This window comes from Megascapheus bottae, chromosome 20 (genome assembly GCF_031878675.1).
Source record: "Megascapheus bottae isolate mThoBot1 chromosome 20, mThoBot2.hap1, whole genome shotgun sequence".
NCBI classification, from domain to species: Eukaryota; Metazoa; Chordata; class Mammalia; order Rodentia; family Geomyidae; genus Megascapheus; species Megascapheus bottae.
Window position 1 is genome coordinate 10856287 of NC_143528.1, and position 14701 is coordinate 10870987.

The 14701-nt window shown below is 40.4% G+C and overlaps 1 protein-coding gene across 5 annotated transcripts in view; it reads right to left on the bottom strand.

The window, feature by feature from the left end:
- Positions 1-14701, bottom strand: part of Rbpms (RNA binding protein, mRNA processing factor) — a 172228-nt gene that overhangs the window by 86826 nt on the left and 70701 nt on the right. For all 5 annotated transcript variants that reach the window (XM_090353964.1, XM_090353965.1, XM_090353963.1 and 2 more), the window contains exon 2: positions 1767-1844. In XM_090353964.1, the coding sequence (XP_090210090.1) occupies positions 1767-1844 (78 nt within the window). The remainder of the gene's footprint in view (positions 1-1766; positions 1845-14701) is intronic.

The window sequence follows — 14701 nt, forward strand, 5'->3', positions numbered from 1 at the left end:
CAGTATGGTTGTTTCAGTTTTACTCCAATTTTCTGTTAAGATTCCAATCCCAGTAATGTTAAGCTTCTTTAAATGATTTTACTTCCATACCCAGGATGAACAGGCAATTGCATTAGGAAAGATTATTCTCAATTCTTATGAAGTTATCTTATAAAATTTTATTTTACTTTGCTTAAAACTTAGGACTTTTGCTGTACAAACTGTTAGGTTCTTAACCTAGTTCATCAAATCTACTATTCCAACTTATATGAAACTAAGAATGGGTCTTGACTTGCATTATTGTATTTATAATTACCTCTGGGGGTTGCCCCCACTGGGGCTTTAACTCAGAGTCTGGGTGCTGTCTTTTAGCTTTCTCCCTGCCCCCTGCTTCATTAAACTTTGTTTTAATGAGTCTCAAAATTCTGTGACAGATTTTTGGTCACGTTATGTCCATTAGAAAGTACTTTTTTTTTTTTTTTGCCAGTCCTAGGCTTGAGCTCAGTGCCTGAGCACTATCCTTGGACTTTCTCAAGGCTAGAGCTTTACCACTTGAGCCACAACACCACTTTTGGCTTTTTTCTATGTATGTGGTACTGAGGAATCATGCATGCAAGGCAAGCACTCTATCACTAGGCCAAACTCCCAGCCCAGAAAGTATTGATTTTTAAAAATAACTTAGGCTGGGCGTTTGGTTTTGTAGCAGAGTGCTTGCCTAGCATGCACAAAAACCCAGCTTCAATTCCCTGGCACCACATACATACAAAAGCTGGAAATGGTATTGCAACTCAAATGGTAGAGCACTAGCCTTGAGTAAAGCCCAAGGACAGTGCTTAGACCTTAAGTTTAAATCCTAGGACTGGTAAAAAAATAAAATAAAAAATACTAATAACTTACAACTGCTATAACCTGGGTCTCTACCATTTGAGCCATAGCTTTTGCCTTTTTGGTGGTTAAAGATAATCTCATGGACATGGTATTGGAAATATAAATGTAACTACATAGACATAAAAACCTATGACTCTATAGACATAATGTTTTATTTCATAAATTAATACATATCTATGATATACAAACCCTTAGCCTAATTTTGATTATGTTCTAAAAACTAAGTGCCAGGGATTATATATAGAGATTCCCTTCTTGAACACTTGTTTGTTCAACATGTCATTTGAAATATGATGTAAAAATCAGTGTAATAAATTCTTTAATAAAAAATAAAAATAATCTCATGGACTTTCCTGCCTGAGCCGACTTTAAACTGTCATCCTCAAATCTTAGTCCCCTGAGTAGATAGGACGTACAGGTGTATGTCACCAGTACTTGGTGATAATTTATATGCATAATAAGTAATGGTAACTTTCTGCAATGCTAGAAATTGAACCCAGGGCCTTGTGTGTACATTAAGCAAGCACACTACTATTGAGCTACATCCCCAAACCATTTTTATGAACTGTACATAGGAGTGAATCCCCAACTGGAGAAAAGGAACAGTGAGATTGTAAGGCTGTTCTCCACGGAATAGAGACCTTTGGGGCTAGCTGCATGTCTGCAATAAGAGATTTTCCCCTGTCATCCTTTGAGGGCATGACAGAACTGACTTGTTAACTTTCCTTTATTCATTAACTCTGCCCACCCACCTCCACCCCAAAATTCTGGGGCTTGAAATGAGGGCCTGGGCACTGTCCCTGAGCTTCTTTTGTTCAAAGGGGGGGGGGAAGCCCCACAAAACAATGTACATATACAATCATTTTGTGTTCAGTGATTTTGAAAGAGAGAAAAAGTACCTTAAATGGTCTGAAAAGTAGGTAGAGTTCTCGAGGTTTGATGTCCAGAGGGAGACCACTGACAAACAGAGTCCGGACCTAGAAAATTAAATGTAACAAGTGAGCAAGGCTGTGACAAACCAGAGGCCAGCTCTCACCAGAAATCTCAAAAACACACTTTCCCAAATATTCACGGCTTCTACTAAATTCATGTTGCTTTAGTGACTCTTACTGTGTGTGATTCTTCAGAGGGAATTTAAAATTATGAACAACTTCCCCTTCCTCAACCAGCCACAGCTCAGTGATAAAAATAGTAGCTTATAAATAAAACTGTTTAACACGTACATATACCTGTCTTTGTACAGTGCATGCTTTATTTCTGAATGAATAAGAGATAGTCTTCTCTATCCAAGTGTGTTATGTTCCTTTGTCCATTTCACTGCCTTTGTCTGAATTCTTGCTTTGCTAAGCTCCTTTTTGTGAAACTTGCCCATCAAAATGTAAAGTTTGTGAGACTTTCCCAGACTCGCCCCATAGACTTTTTGTTAAAAGCCCACTAAGATGTCCAGCCCTTTCTGTTTAAATGTTGGGTATTGACCAGTAGCTAACTAATAAAGAGACTGGAACCCTGAGCCTGACCAACTAAGGTAAAAGAATGGCTCACTGGATAAAAAGCAAATAAACAAGATTAAACACAGCTATGCCGCGCTCATGTGTGTTCTGCCTTACACACCAGAAGTGCTCATGTGAGCACTACACAGAAGTAAACTGTTCTGATGAGTTAAAGTTGGTGTCCTCATTCCTAGTGACACCTCGATATCCCAAGAAATCGCTAACATACTGCTCTGTGGACACATGGGTTAAGTGTTTTATGCTTTAGAACATGGTAAATATTCCATGTGTACTTAAATGAGTATTCTCCTGGGTTGGGTAAAACCTTATCTAACAGGCCATTTATTGTCCAAATTCCTTCTACTTTGAAGTTTCCAGAGAGAAAAAAAGTTCAACAAGACTAAGGCTTCTCTACTGACAACTGCAAAAGAACCTGACCATGATGATACCTTGCTACACAGAGTCTTTTCCCATTCTGCCAAAAGTGAGCCACAGGTTGTTAATCTTGACTGTGCTGGCATGGCTCTGCAGTGCTCAAAAGCTATCTCCCACTCACTGGGATTCTGGGGAGTGCCCACTGTGCCTAGACACTGTAGACATTCCCTAGATTGCAGACATTTGCATAGAAAAGACATGATAAGCAGAATCTAAGTTTTAAAGTCAGGGTGCCATATGTCCAGCAGCACCGATTAGCTATGGGCAGAAATGTACTAGGATTTAAGGAATTCTCCCAAGAATAGTGGGGAAAAGTCAATGTATATTTGTAAAACAAATTAGCAAGGTATGGAAGAGACTTTCCTTTCTAAATATTCTGGACTCTTGTAGTGTTTGAAAAAGCTGTGGTTACCTGTGAAAGGAAAGAATGGGGATCCCAGCTCTAGGGTGTCCCTAACTTTAAACCTTACCTACAGAAACTAAGAAGCTCAAAGCCACATTGCTTTGCTTTCCAAACCAAAGGCAACTGAAATATTTGGCATTTCATCTAAAATTGGACAAAACTTGTACTTCCTGTATTTTAGTAAAATCTGCCACAATATTTCCCCCCTTTTATATATGTGGGTGGAACACTCCTGAATAGTCACCAACTACTATTTCAATTCAAAGACTTGTGTATGGACTCCTTTCTACTTTGCCTCAGGTTGGGTAATTTAAACAGCCAAATTCAAACAACTAAACAAAATAACCGAACACAACCAAACTACAAACACTGGGTGAGGGGGAAAAAATGTTTTTCTCACTTATCTAATACATTCCTTCCTGGGGAGAATGTGGACTTGAAAAATGTCTCCTTACTCTCCCACCACACTGTGCATCTGGGTGAAGTACTTCAGGGTTTCATCTTTGCTAAGGCTATGGAAGTCAGACTTTCAGCAGGATTCTTGCCTGCAGGCAGCTTCCTAGCTCTCTGCCATTCTAGCAAGCACATTTCAGTCACAATGTAAGTGACTGGCACCCAAAGAATGTGATAAAAGCACAATATCAAAAAGTATTCCTCCCCCCATAACAATTATACGATGGCAAACTACATCTGAGAGCAGTCCTGACTTTGCCAATACTGTTTTGATACAGATGTGCCTGGCACAGTGCCTTCAGTACCCATCAGTGCTTTACAAAGGACTGGTGAAAACTCTTCTCAGTCCAAGCTCCTCCATGCCTCATAGATGAAGATGCTGCCAGCTATATCCCCAAGGGACTATTAATAGGTTCTAAGGAAGCTTGATGATTTCATTTTGCCCCCAACTAGATAGACCGAATGAAAAAGGGCTAGTCCTATGCTGTGTGTGTGTGTGTGTGTGTGTGTGTGTGTGCAGCTATTATGTTGTTTTGTCACAGTTAAAGGTTTTGAATAAAACCAGCCATGTGTTGAAATAATTCTGCCAACGCCCACCAGGAAAGACAAGTCACAAAAACCACTGGCTGACTTTGATTTGTTTATGGAAGGTTTTAAATAGCTTTATGACAAGGACTGACCCTCACCCAACCCCCTCCCAACCCGGGCATCCCTGGAAGTTTCCTGGTTTCCACCCACCAACCTCCTTCTTGTTTATTTATTCTTATTATAAAGGTGATGTTCAGAGGAATTACAACTACATGAGTTAGATAACGAGTACAACATTTCCTTCTGTTCCCTCATTCTCTCCCAGTTCCTCTTTCCCATCTTCACCCAAGTTGTATAGTTTACTTTCATCACCGTCCAGTGAACTCTATTGATGCACCTTTTCTCCTTTTTCCCCTGAGTTCCACACTCTCCCATTAACCCTCCTGGATATGTACACTTAAAAAAACAGAATCATCAACAATAAGAAAAACTAAATAGAGCGAGAAGTTTTTTTGTTTTCCTACCTCAGAACTGGTTTCACTAAGTAATTTTAATAACTATGAAGAGATGCTTAGGCATTGCACTTTCTCTCCCAAATGTCTTTTTTTATCTCACTATGTATGAATATCTAGAATCCTGTATAATTTAATCATATTCCAGTCCATTTTAGATCTAATTTCCACATATCAGAGAGAATAAACACTCCTCGTTGCTCTCATCTCGGCTTACCTCCCTTAACAGGGTTTGTTCTAGCTTCATCCATTTCCCTGAAAATGACATTACTTAATTCTTTCTAATGGATGTGTATACTAACCATATTATTTTGATCCATCTGGGCTGTTTCCATATCTTGGCTATTGTGAATAGTGTGGCAATGAACATGGATCCAATCAGCCTACTTGCAAGTAGGCCGGGAGGATCCTAATGGTATTTCTAGAAACACCTTTTCCTACCTGGTGCCCGATCTCTAGAAAACTACCCAAACTACTCCTGACTACTTGAGCCTCTGTCTGTGTTTCAAAGGAAGAACAGGGCTCTTGCTTGCGGGCCTGGCTGAATATCCCTTTCTCTAACTGAAAGACACACATAGGTCTTGGGGGTGGGCTCTATCTTAGGGAAAATAAGCTAAAAGGAGATTTCCAGGTCTTACTGCTCCTTCTTCTGGGTGGCCTTTCTCTTTCAGTTTTGCAATAAACTCTCCCTTCTGTTCAAGTTTTTTTCCACTATTCCTGGCTTTATTTCTGTATTTCTATACCCAGAAAACAGGGACCCACTCATGTATTGAGACCACATCTAGTTGCTCTGGGGTGGCCTTAGAGATTCATCTGAAATTCACAGAATAAAGGCATTTTTTTTTTTTTACTTTCTAGTGACTCATGACAAAGGAAGTATCTGAAACATTTGAAATTTTCTAATAAAACCAGGGTGGTACATCTGTTCAACTATCCATTTCCTCTACAAGCTTTCTCTCAGTAAAAATTAGCATATTCTTATACACGGGAATTTAGACAGCTTATGTCATTTCTTTGAAGTAACTAACAGCTCTTTTCAGTATACAAATGGATTTAAAGTTAAGTACTTAGGGAGTTTCAGGATTCAAGGGCTTTTCTTTGGAATATAGTCATAGGCAGAGATCATGCACTCCAGAAATCTTTTTTTTGCCACTCCTGGGGCTTGAACTCAGGGCCTGGGCACTTTCTCAAGGCTAGTGCTCTACCACTTGAGACAACGCCACTTCTGGCTTTTGCTGTGTATGTGGTACCAGGGCTTCATACATGGTAGGCAAGCACTCTACCACTAGGCCACACCCCTGGTCCATCAGTATCTCTTGACTGTTTGGTGAATTTACACAGTACATCCATCAAGATAATATACGTGCCTTGTTAAGAGTTTGAGATGATGTGGCAAACAAGAAGAGGTGCCCACAGTTTCCAATCCCCATTATAGTCATCAGTACAGTTACCACAACATCAACTAACAAAACCTCTTTTGTGACAAGATGAGTATTATTGCCAGAACTTTAGGAAAAGAAAAAGCATTGAGACAGAAAAAGAAAAAACAGAATCATGAGAAATTTCAACTCATGATGATTTAAATACAGTTCTTGAACTATGCAACCTGTGGGAAGGGACAGAGGGGAAGAAATTGGAGAAAGTGAAGGAAATGGTGATATTGTTCAAGAAAAATCATACTCTTACCTGACTTATGAAATTATAACCTTTGTATAACTCCCTAATAGCAATAAAATAAATGTATTTCTCAGCAAGTAAGCTAAGAAGATCACTCTGCAATACAATAAATTGCCTTTTCTTTTCTGAAGTCTATGTAATATCAACTTGGTTTGAGGGCTAAGACAAGGTCCAGTTATCTGTGAAGCATAAATCCAGAGCAGGATGTTTTACTACCCAAGCAGAAAAGACACCAGAGACAACCAGTTGTATGTTTTATACATATTTAAATGTTGAAATACATAGGTAGATGTAGTTCTCTGCTTATTCTGTAAGTACAAGCTGAGATGCCAAATTGGAAGACTGAGTGCTGCCCAGAATGACTAGTCATTTCCAAAGAAGGGTTTGTTTTGACTTAGTTTTCCATTCATGCCTCTGCATCATGAAGCGGATGAGAGAGAGAGACAGAGACAGAAACAGAGAGAGAGAGAGAGAGAGAGAGAGAGAGAGAGAGAGAGAGAGAGAGAGAGAGAGAGAGAGAGACAGAGACACAGAGACAGAGAGAGAGAGACAGAGAGAGAGAGACAGAGAGAGAGAGAGAGAGAGAGAGAGAGAGAGAGAGAGAGAGAGAGAGAGAGAGAGAGTCTAACAGGCACTATTTCTCGTTGTAGCCCAAGATCAATGTTTGGTAAAGCTCTTAGTTTCTCCCTGACACTAGCTTTCATGAGAGAATAAGGGGGTCAAGTTTTCGTCCCTCACCAAGAGTTCTGTAGTGGATGTGAAAGCTTGCTTCTTTCCCTGTAGAAGGGAGGTTGTGATTCAGACTAGTCGAATACAGGTACCAATGACTAACAACAGAATAAAAGCGGAGCTACACTGCTATTACAATGGGCTCTTGAATTTTAGTTTTCAATCAATTATGTGGAAACAACCACATAAATATCCACAGTGCAAGACTCCCTACTTCTGAGTGCTCTATTAGTGTATGACTTAAGTGGGATGGAGCTGGCTTTAAGACCAGATGATCAGAGAAGAATAGAAGCACAGGTAAGCAAAAGAGGAACAATTGTGTTTCATAAGCTCATGTGTATTAGGCCAAAGCACTGCTCAGAAGGAATAGAAGATTAACCATACAACTATGTTCAGTCTTCCAGGAGCCAATCACAGTCCAGAGTTGCTTTATAGTCAGATGGTTTCATATTCTTCCACTCTGAAAGACTTCTTAGGACTGAAGTCCAACTCAAGCCATTTTTTTCATCTAAAAGGAGGAATAACTAGAATTTCTAGAATTTAAAAGACCCAGGGGTAATGTATATAACCTTGCTATTAACAAATTTCCTTAGTGATGCCAGAAACAAAAGGAGGTGGGTATAGCAAAGGCAAACCTTCAGGGATTGAGTTTAGATAGAGAAGTACACAGGTGTACCTTCTACTGCTTTTGATTACCCTTCCTTCCTCCATTCCTGCGCCCCTAAAAATAAAAAACAAACAAGCAACAACAACAACCTGTTTCCATTTCCTGAAATTTACTTTGGTAAGTAGCATTTTAGGTGTTTAAAGGAGCTACACTTTTGGATTCCTATGTAGAGTTAGGCTTTTTGGAGATAACAGTCTCACAGTGAGAATTTCCTGTCTTAGCTGGCTTCAAATCACAATCCTCAGATCTCAGCCTCTGGAGTAGGTAGATTGCAGGCATAAGCCACTAGTGCCTGGCTCTCACCTTACAGTTTCATCCTATGAAGTATTTTGATATTAAAAAAGGTATCAAGACATAAAAAGACTTCCTGATGGACTGATAAAATAAAAAGCAGAGTATGAAAGAGAATCTGTCAAAATCCACCAACATCTCTTTCTCATAGTTTGAGTAATTATGTCCTAAAAGGCAAACTGTCAAAGAAAAAAGCCATTTCACCTTTCCCCAACTACACCAAAAAACCCAAATCTAGACATATACCATCACTGTAACTTCATAATTAATTAAGTAAATGTCGGGCTGGGAGTTTGGCCTCGTGGTAGAATGCTTGCCTGGCATGCATGAAGACCTGGCTGATTCCTCAGTACCACATACATTAAAAAAAAAAAAAAAAGCCAGAAATGGTGCTGTGGCTCAAGTGGGATTGTGCTAGCCTCAATGAAAAAAAAGCCCAAGGAGTTCAAGCCCCAAGACTGGCAAAAAAAAAAAAAAGTAAAGGCCTTAGGGGAGAATATCAGACACAGATTAGGGTCCCAGCCCTTCACATGTGTTGCTTTTGACTAGTAGACAACAAACTCTATTTGAGGAACATGGCTCAACTGCCAACTTCAGTTATGTAATGCCTTCTTACTAACCACCCATGATGCTGGACAGATAATGTTAAGAGTCCCAAAACTCGGAAGCTTGTCACTATAGGCACTTAAGATTCTTATTCTTTCCTATAAAGACTATGATAAGCACACTGGAACTTGGCAACAGGCAGTCAGTATCAGTTAAATTAACTACATGAGTGAAGGGAAGACTTGGATCAAAGAACTACAATGAAGCCTAATAACCCAAGAACATCCATACACAAATGGGTGCATGTAAGACGAAATAAGGTACGTACAATGGCTAAGATCATAGTGCAAGGTTAGTCCTGGAAAAAAGGTTAAGAGATTCCTCCTCTTAGGCAATAAAAAGCTGACCATGGCTAGGCATGGTGGCTGAAACCTGTACTCCTAGCTACTTGGGAAATAGAGATGGAAGGAATCCGGGTTTGAGGCCAGTTCTGGCATAAGCGTGCTCAATGACACTCAGTGGTTGGGTGCCTACCATACCCAGCGCAGGGAAACATGAATAGGGTGGCAGCCCAGGCGGACCCAGCTATAAAGGAGGACCTTGTCTCCAAAATAAGCAACACAGAAAGGGACTAGAAGCTTGCATCAGATGGCCAAATGAATGAGATCCTGAGTTTCATCCCCAGTAGTGTCAAAACAAAAATAAAGGCATGGTAGCATGCCTACCATCCCAAGTATGGCAAAAAGCATACAGAGGTGAGTTTCAGCTCTTAAGAATTTCTAATTTATAACTGGTTTTAAAAACAGAAGTTTCTCTTGTGGTTTTAGTTGGGGAGTAATCTTTCAGTAAAATGTGTGGTTTCTGCAAACTAGCCTCAATGGTGGGGGGGGAGGAGATGGGGCGCGCAGCGGTCACAGCTTGGCACTATGGCCAGTGATGGGCTTGTAAGCAGTATCAGAATAGACCCACACCCTTCTTGAGTTTCACCACAGAGTTCAGTAACAGTGAGAATTCCACATCCCTGTCCAATACTCTGAGAAATGCCTGATGCCGAGGTGCTTAACAGATACAAGAACAATCTTTGCTATAACTGTATCAGCCATGAATTATCAAAAAGAATAAAAGTGTACAGAGATGGATTGTGGTCTGGCTGGCCTGGGCATAAAAATGTGAGACACTAGTCAAAAACTGAGGCAAGCAAAAAAGGGATGGGAGCATTGCCTGAGTGGAACAGTGCTTGCCTACCAAGGATGGGGCTAGGGGTTCAAGTACATCATGTATATTAAGCACATCTATTATGTTCATGCACATCTACTATGTCATCACCACTACACCATCACGCTCTCCAAGTATATACACAGAAATAGCTTGTAATTCCACCCCCCTCACTTCAGTGTAGATAAGCAGAATATAGCAAAACAAATGGTTCTTGATGTCTATGATAGGTCAGAAAGGGCAGTAGCTTTCATGTAAGCTACTCCTGAACTGTTTGCTCTGCAGAAAGAAAGCAAGTTGCTGATACACAAGATGCTCAACTGTAAAAGATCCCCACATAAGGAATCAATGTCTCTCACCTACAACTGGGTGACCCTGTCCTCCTTAGAAGCGGAATTCCTTGCATAGTCAAATCTCTGCCAAAACTGTCATGATTTATGAAGTTAAATTCCCCTGCATAAGCTTCTCTTAAATTCCTGACCCCCCCACAAATGGTAAAATAATAAATGTTGTAAGATGCTAAATTTTAGGATTTGTTATAGTTGTTTCAAGAAGCACCTGGGTATGGTACACTTCAGGCTTGCAATCTCAATACTCAGCAGGAGGGTCACCCTGTATTACCTGGTGAGACATGATCATGGCCTCAAGTTAACCAAACAACCTCTCAACCACCAAAAAAAAAAAAAAAAAAAAAAAAGGTACAAATTAACATATTAAGTTCATGAAATTCAGTGCTTGGATTATATGAGTTTCAAAACTGCTTATCTACATTTTCAGTGGCTTAAAGGTCATCAACAATCCTGTAATTGGCTGCAGCCAATTATAGAGTTGTTACACATGCTTGCAGTGAGAGGACAAGAGAAAAGGGAAGTGTAGTGCAGGAGTTAACATGCATGACAATTTCACATGCTGAACTGCAACAAGTGTTCCCACAATCCCACAATCTGCTCACTACCTCCCTGCTCAACAACTCCCACATTTCCTTTTCCCTCACTTTGGTAAAAAGTGGGGAGAGATCAACTTCACCTCTCATTTCATTGCAGTAAACCTGACAAGTGACAACAAACACTCATGAGTTTAGATATTCTCGCCAAGGAAACAGAAGAGTCGAGTGGTGGGGGGAGGGTGAAGTATAAATGTTGTGGAGACATTAGACAAACCAATCTCGAAGGCACACTTGAGCAGAATCATAGACCTTTTCTTGACTACATTTTGTGTACACGCTGGTACTGGAACTTGAATTCAGGACCTGGGTGATATCCCAAGCTTTTTCACTCTATCACACCACCTGGGCCACAGCCCCACTTCCAGAGGATTTGGGCTGGGTTTGAACTGCAATCCTTGTATCTCAACCTCCTCTTTCCTACCTAATTTAAGGATAAAATTTAGAAAGAAATAACTTCCTGAATAAGTAGCATTTAAGATACTTGAAAAGTATAAAGTATATAATTTTCTTTTCTTTTTCTTTCTTTTTCCTTTTTGGTTGGTCGTGGGGCTTCAGCTCTGGGCCTGGGTGTTGTCCCTGAGCTTTTCAGCTCAAAGCTAGTGCTCTACAACTTGAGCTCTACAACTTTGTAATGTTTCTAATGTGTTATATTATTGCTTGATCAATTGGTATACTGGCTACTTCGTACCTTGATTAAAATCTTTAACCTGGGCACAGGGCATGGCATGGTAGTTCATGCCTGTAATCCTAGCTTCTCAGGAGGCTGAGATCTGAGGATAAAGGTTCAAAGCACAGGACCTGAGACTCTTATCTCCAATTAATCTCTAGAAAGGGGAAAGTGGGACTTGGCTCAAGGGTAGGGCAGTAGCCTGAGCTAAAGAGCTCAGGGACAATGCCCAGGCCCAGACATGGGGCGGTAGCCTTGAACTGAAGAGCTCAGGGACAGCAAGCAGGCCAAGCTGCCGAGTTCAAGCCCCAAGAAGACCCCCCACACACACACACACACAATCTTTATCTGACTAGATCATCTCACCTATTACAAAAACAATGGCATACTAATGCTGGCAAAGATGAAAAGAAACCATTTCTCATATATACTGCTGATGGGTACCGTTACCCTTAAAAAAAAAAAACTGGCAGTTTCTTATCAAACTAAATATGTTAATTACCACCCAACCAGTTTAACTCTGCTTATTAGTATGTATCCCAGAGAAATGGTCACGCAAAAAAATCTATCACAAACATTTACAATATTGTCCAGACTGGCTATGAACTACTTCACTTTAAAACTGAGTTAATATGGGGCTGGGCCTAGTGGTAGAGTGTTTGCCTAGCATGCATGAAGCCCTGGGTTAGAGTCCTCAGTGTCACACATACAGAAAAAGCCAGAAGTGGCTGAAAGGAAAAAAAAAAAAAGAAGAAGAGTTAATCTCTCAGCTTTTCCGATTGCAGGTATTTCCAATTTCAGAGTGTAATCAATATTAACTAATACTACTGTATTAGAGAAACTACCCTTCACTACAGATATACTTGCTTGACCTAATAATCACCTATAATTATGTCAGTTAACCATTTATATAATTGATTTGATTCAGTTAGTAACTTTAGGGAAGGAGAGAATACTGAGGTCTAAACTCAGGGCCTCAGACTCACTAGGCAGGTCTCTTTCCTGTACTGCTCTTTCCTGTACTGGTAGTGACATAGGGTCATACTTCTGGTCCCAGTGTGAACCTTGACAATGATCAAGGATAGGATGATAGGTATGTACCACAATACCTAGATTCTTTCTTTTAAGATCAAGTCTGGAACTCTGCGTTGGCTGGCCTGGATGCATGATCTTCCCAATTTTGCTTCCCATGTAATATGGTCCACTGTGTCCAGCCACTAGTTACTAAATGAAGTTGGTAGGAGATCCTGAGTTCTTCTGTCCAGTTTCAGCCCAAACCATGATATTCCTGATCTTGGCCTCTCAACTAGTTAGGATTATAGTCATTAGATGTGATTGTGGAGATTAAGACTTCACATGACTCTTGTGATCAGCCTTACTGCTTTGAAAACACACGTCAGGAATTTAAAAAAAAAAAAAAAAAAAGGTGAGGTTGAATTTGAGAAGTAACCTAGGTTAACAAGTAGATATACTTTCAAATAGATCTAAAAAGCTATGTTGAAAACATATCAGAGTTGCAGGATCCTAGTCAAGAAAGCCTTATTCTTGCCACTGAGAGCCTTTCAAACAAGCCAGACAGTATTTATATGTGCATTTAAATTTAATTTTTATTTATAGTTCATGCAATAATTTACACAATGGTATCCTAGGCCTTAATTTAAGGAGTTTCCAGCATTAAACAAGGTCAGTGGGATGCAGACATACTGATGGGTATGTAGCCAGTTTTATCAAGACTGACCACTGAGAAAAATGTACCCCAATTCTTTTATTTATTTATTTTTGTGGGTCATGGAGCTTGAACTTTGGGCCTGGGTGCTGTCCCTGGGCATTTCTGCTCAGGGCTACCATCCTACCCCTGGATCAGAGCATTGTCCCTGGGTTCTTCAGCTCAAGGATACCGCCCTAGCCCTGGAGCTATAGCCCCACTTCCCCTTTTCAAGAGATTAATTGGAGGTAAGAGTCTCAAGGACTTTAGTGCCCAGGTTGGCTTTGAACTGTGATCCTCAGATCTCAGCCTCCTGAGTAGCTAGGATTACAGGCATGAACCACCATGCCAGGCTTCCAATTACTATCTTTTCCTTGTGAATAAATTGTGTGCCAGGAGTTTGGCCTGGGTTCGATTCCTCAGTACTAAGTACATGGTGGGGGAGGGGGGAGCCGGAACTGGTGCTATGGCTTAAGTGGTAGGATTCCAGACTTGAGCAAATCCAAGGACAGTGCTCAGGCTGTGAGCTCAAGCCCAAACCTGGCAGAAAAAAAAAGAAAAAGAAAAAAGAAAAAGCTGAAAATAGTGCTGTGACTCAAGTGGTAGAGCTCTAGCCTTGAGAAAGCCCAAAGAAGGTATTTAGTCCCGGAGCGCTATCCTTGCCCCAGGACTGGCCAAAGCAAAACAAAAAAACCTATGTGTCCGATGCTTAAGTGTAGAAATTCTGGAGCCAATGCCGAGACCTAATAGCTAAGTAATCAGACCAGCTATTAATTATTGGGGCCTCAACATCCTCTCTGTAAAACCTGCCTCCTAGGTCAAAAATACTCAAAAGTAAATATCTAAAAAGCATTTGGAACTGCCTAACATGACAAAACATGATACAATGTTTGTTAAATAACTGCCCTGTTGTCCAGGTTTTGCTGGCAAAATCAGAATTGAACAAAATGAAATACACACTATTAAGCTATTCAGGTAGCTGAAGCTACTTGAAGAGAAATCCAAAATAGTCCTTTAGTAATTATTAAGGAAAAACAATTGCATAAAAAATCCTATCAAAAAGACAAATATTTCATTGTTAATACTGGATTTCCAATGTGAAATGTTTTTGTGGGGGTAGGAGATACATCAGGGTTTGAACTTGGGGCCCTGCACTTCAGCCATACCTCCTGCCCTTTATGTTTAGGCTATTTTGCAGTCTCATATTTTGCCCCAGGATGGATTTAGGCCACCAACTCTGATTTCTGCCCACCACGTGAACCACAACACCCAGCTTGGTGAAATGTGCCTTTATGACACCAACTTTCAGGAACTTGGAATTCCTCTGCAAGGTTTAACATGATAATGAGAATATGGATTTATAATCTAATACATTTGTGAAGCGCATCAGCAAACCAGGACATTTTACTGGGTCAGTATTTTCCATTGTGTGAATTTCAAGCACCTTAGGGTAGTTTCCAGGACTATTCTCTCCAACTGAGAAAGAACTCTCAAAACTGTCAGAACCTGGGGACCTGTGAGGAATTGTTCAGAGTGGACATGACTTGGCCTGTCAGTGATCTCTAGAACC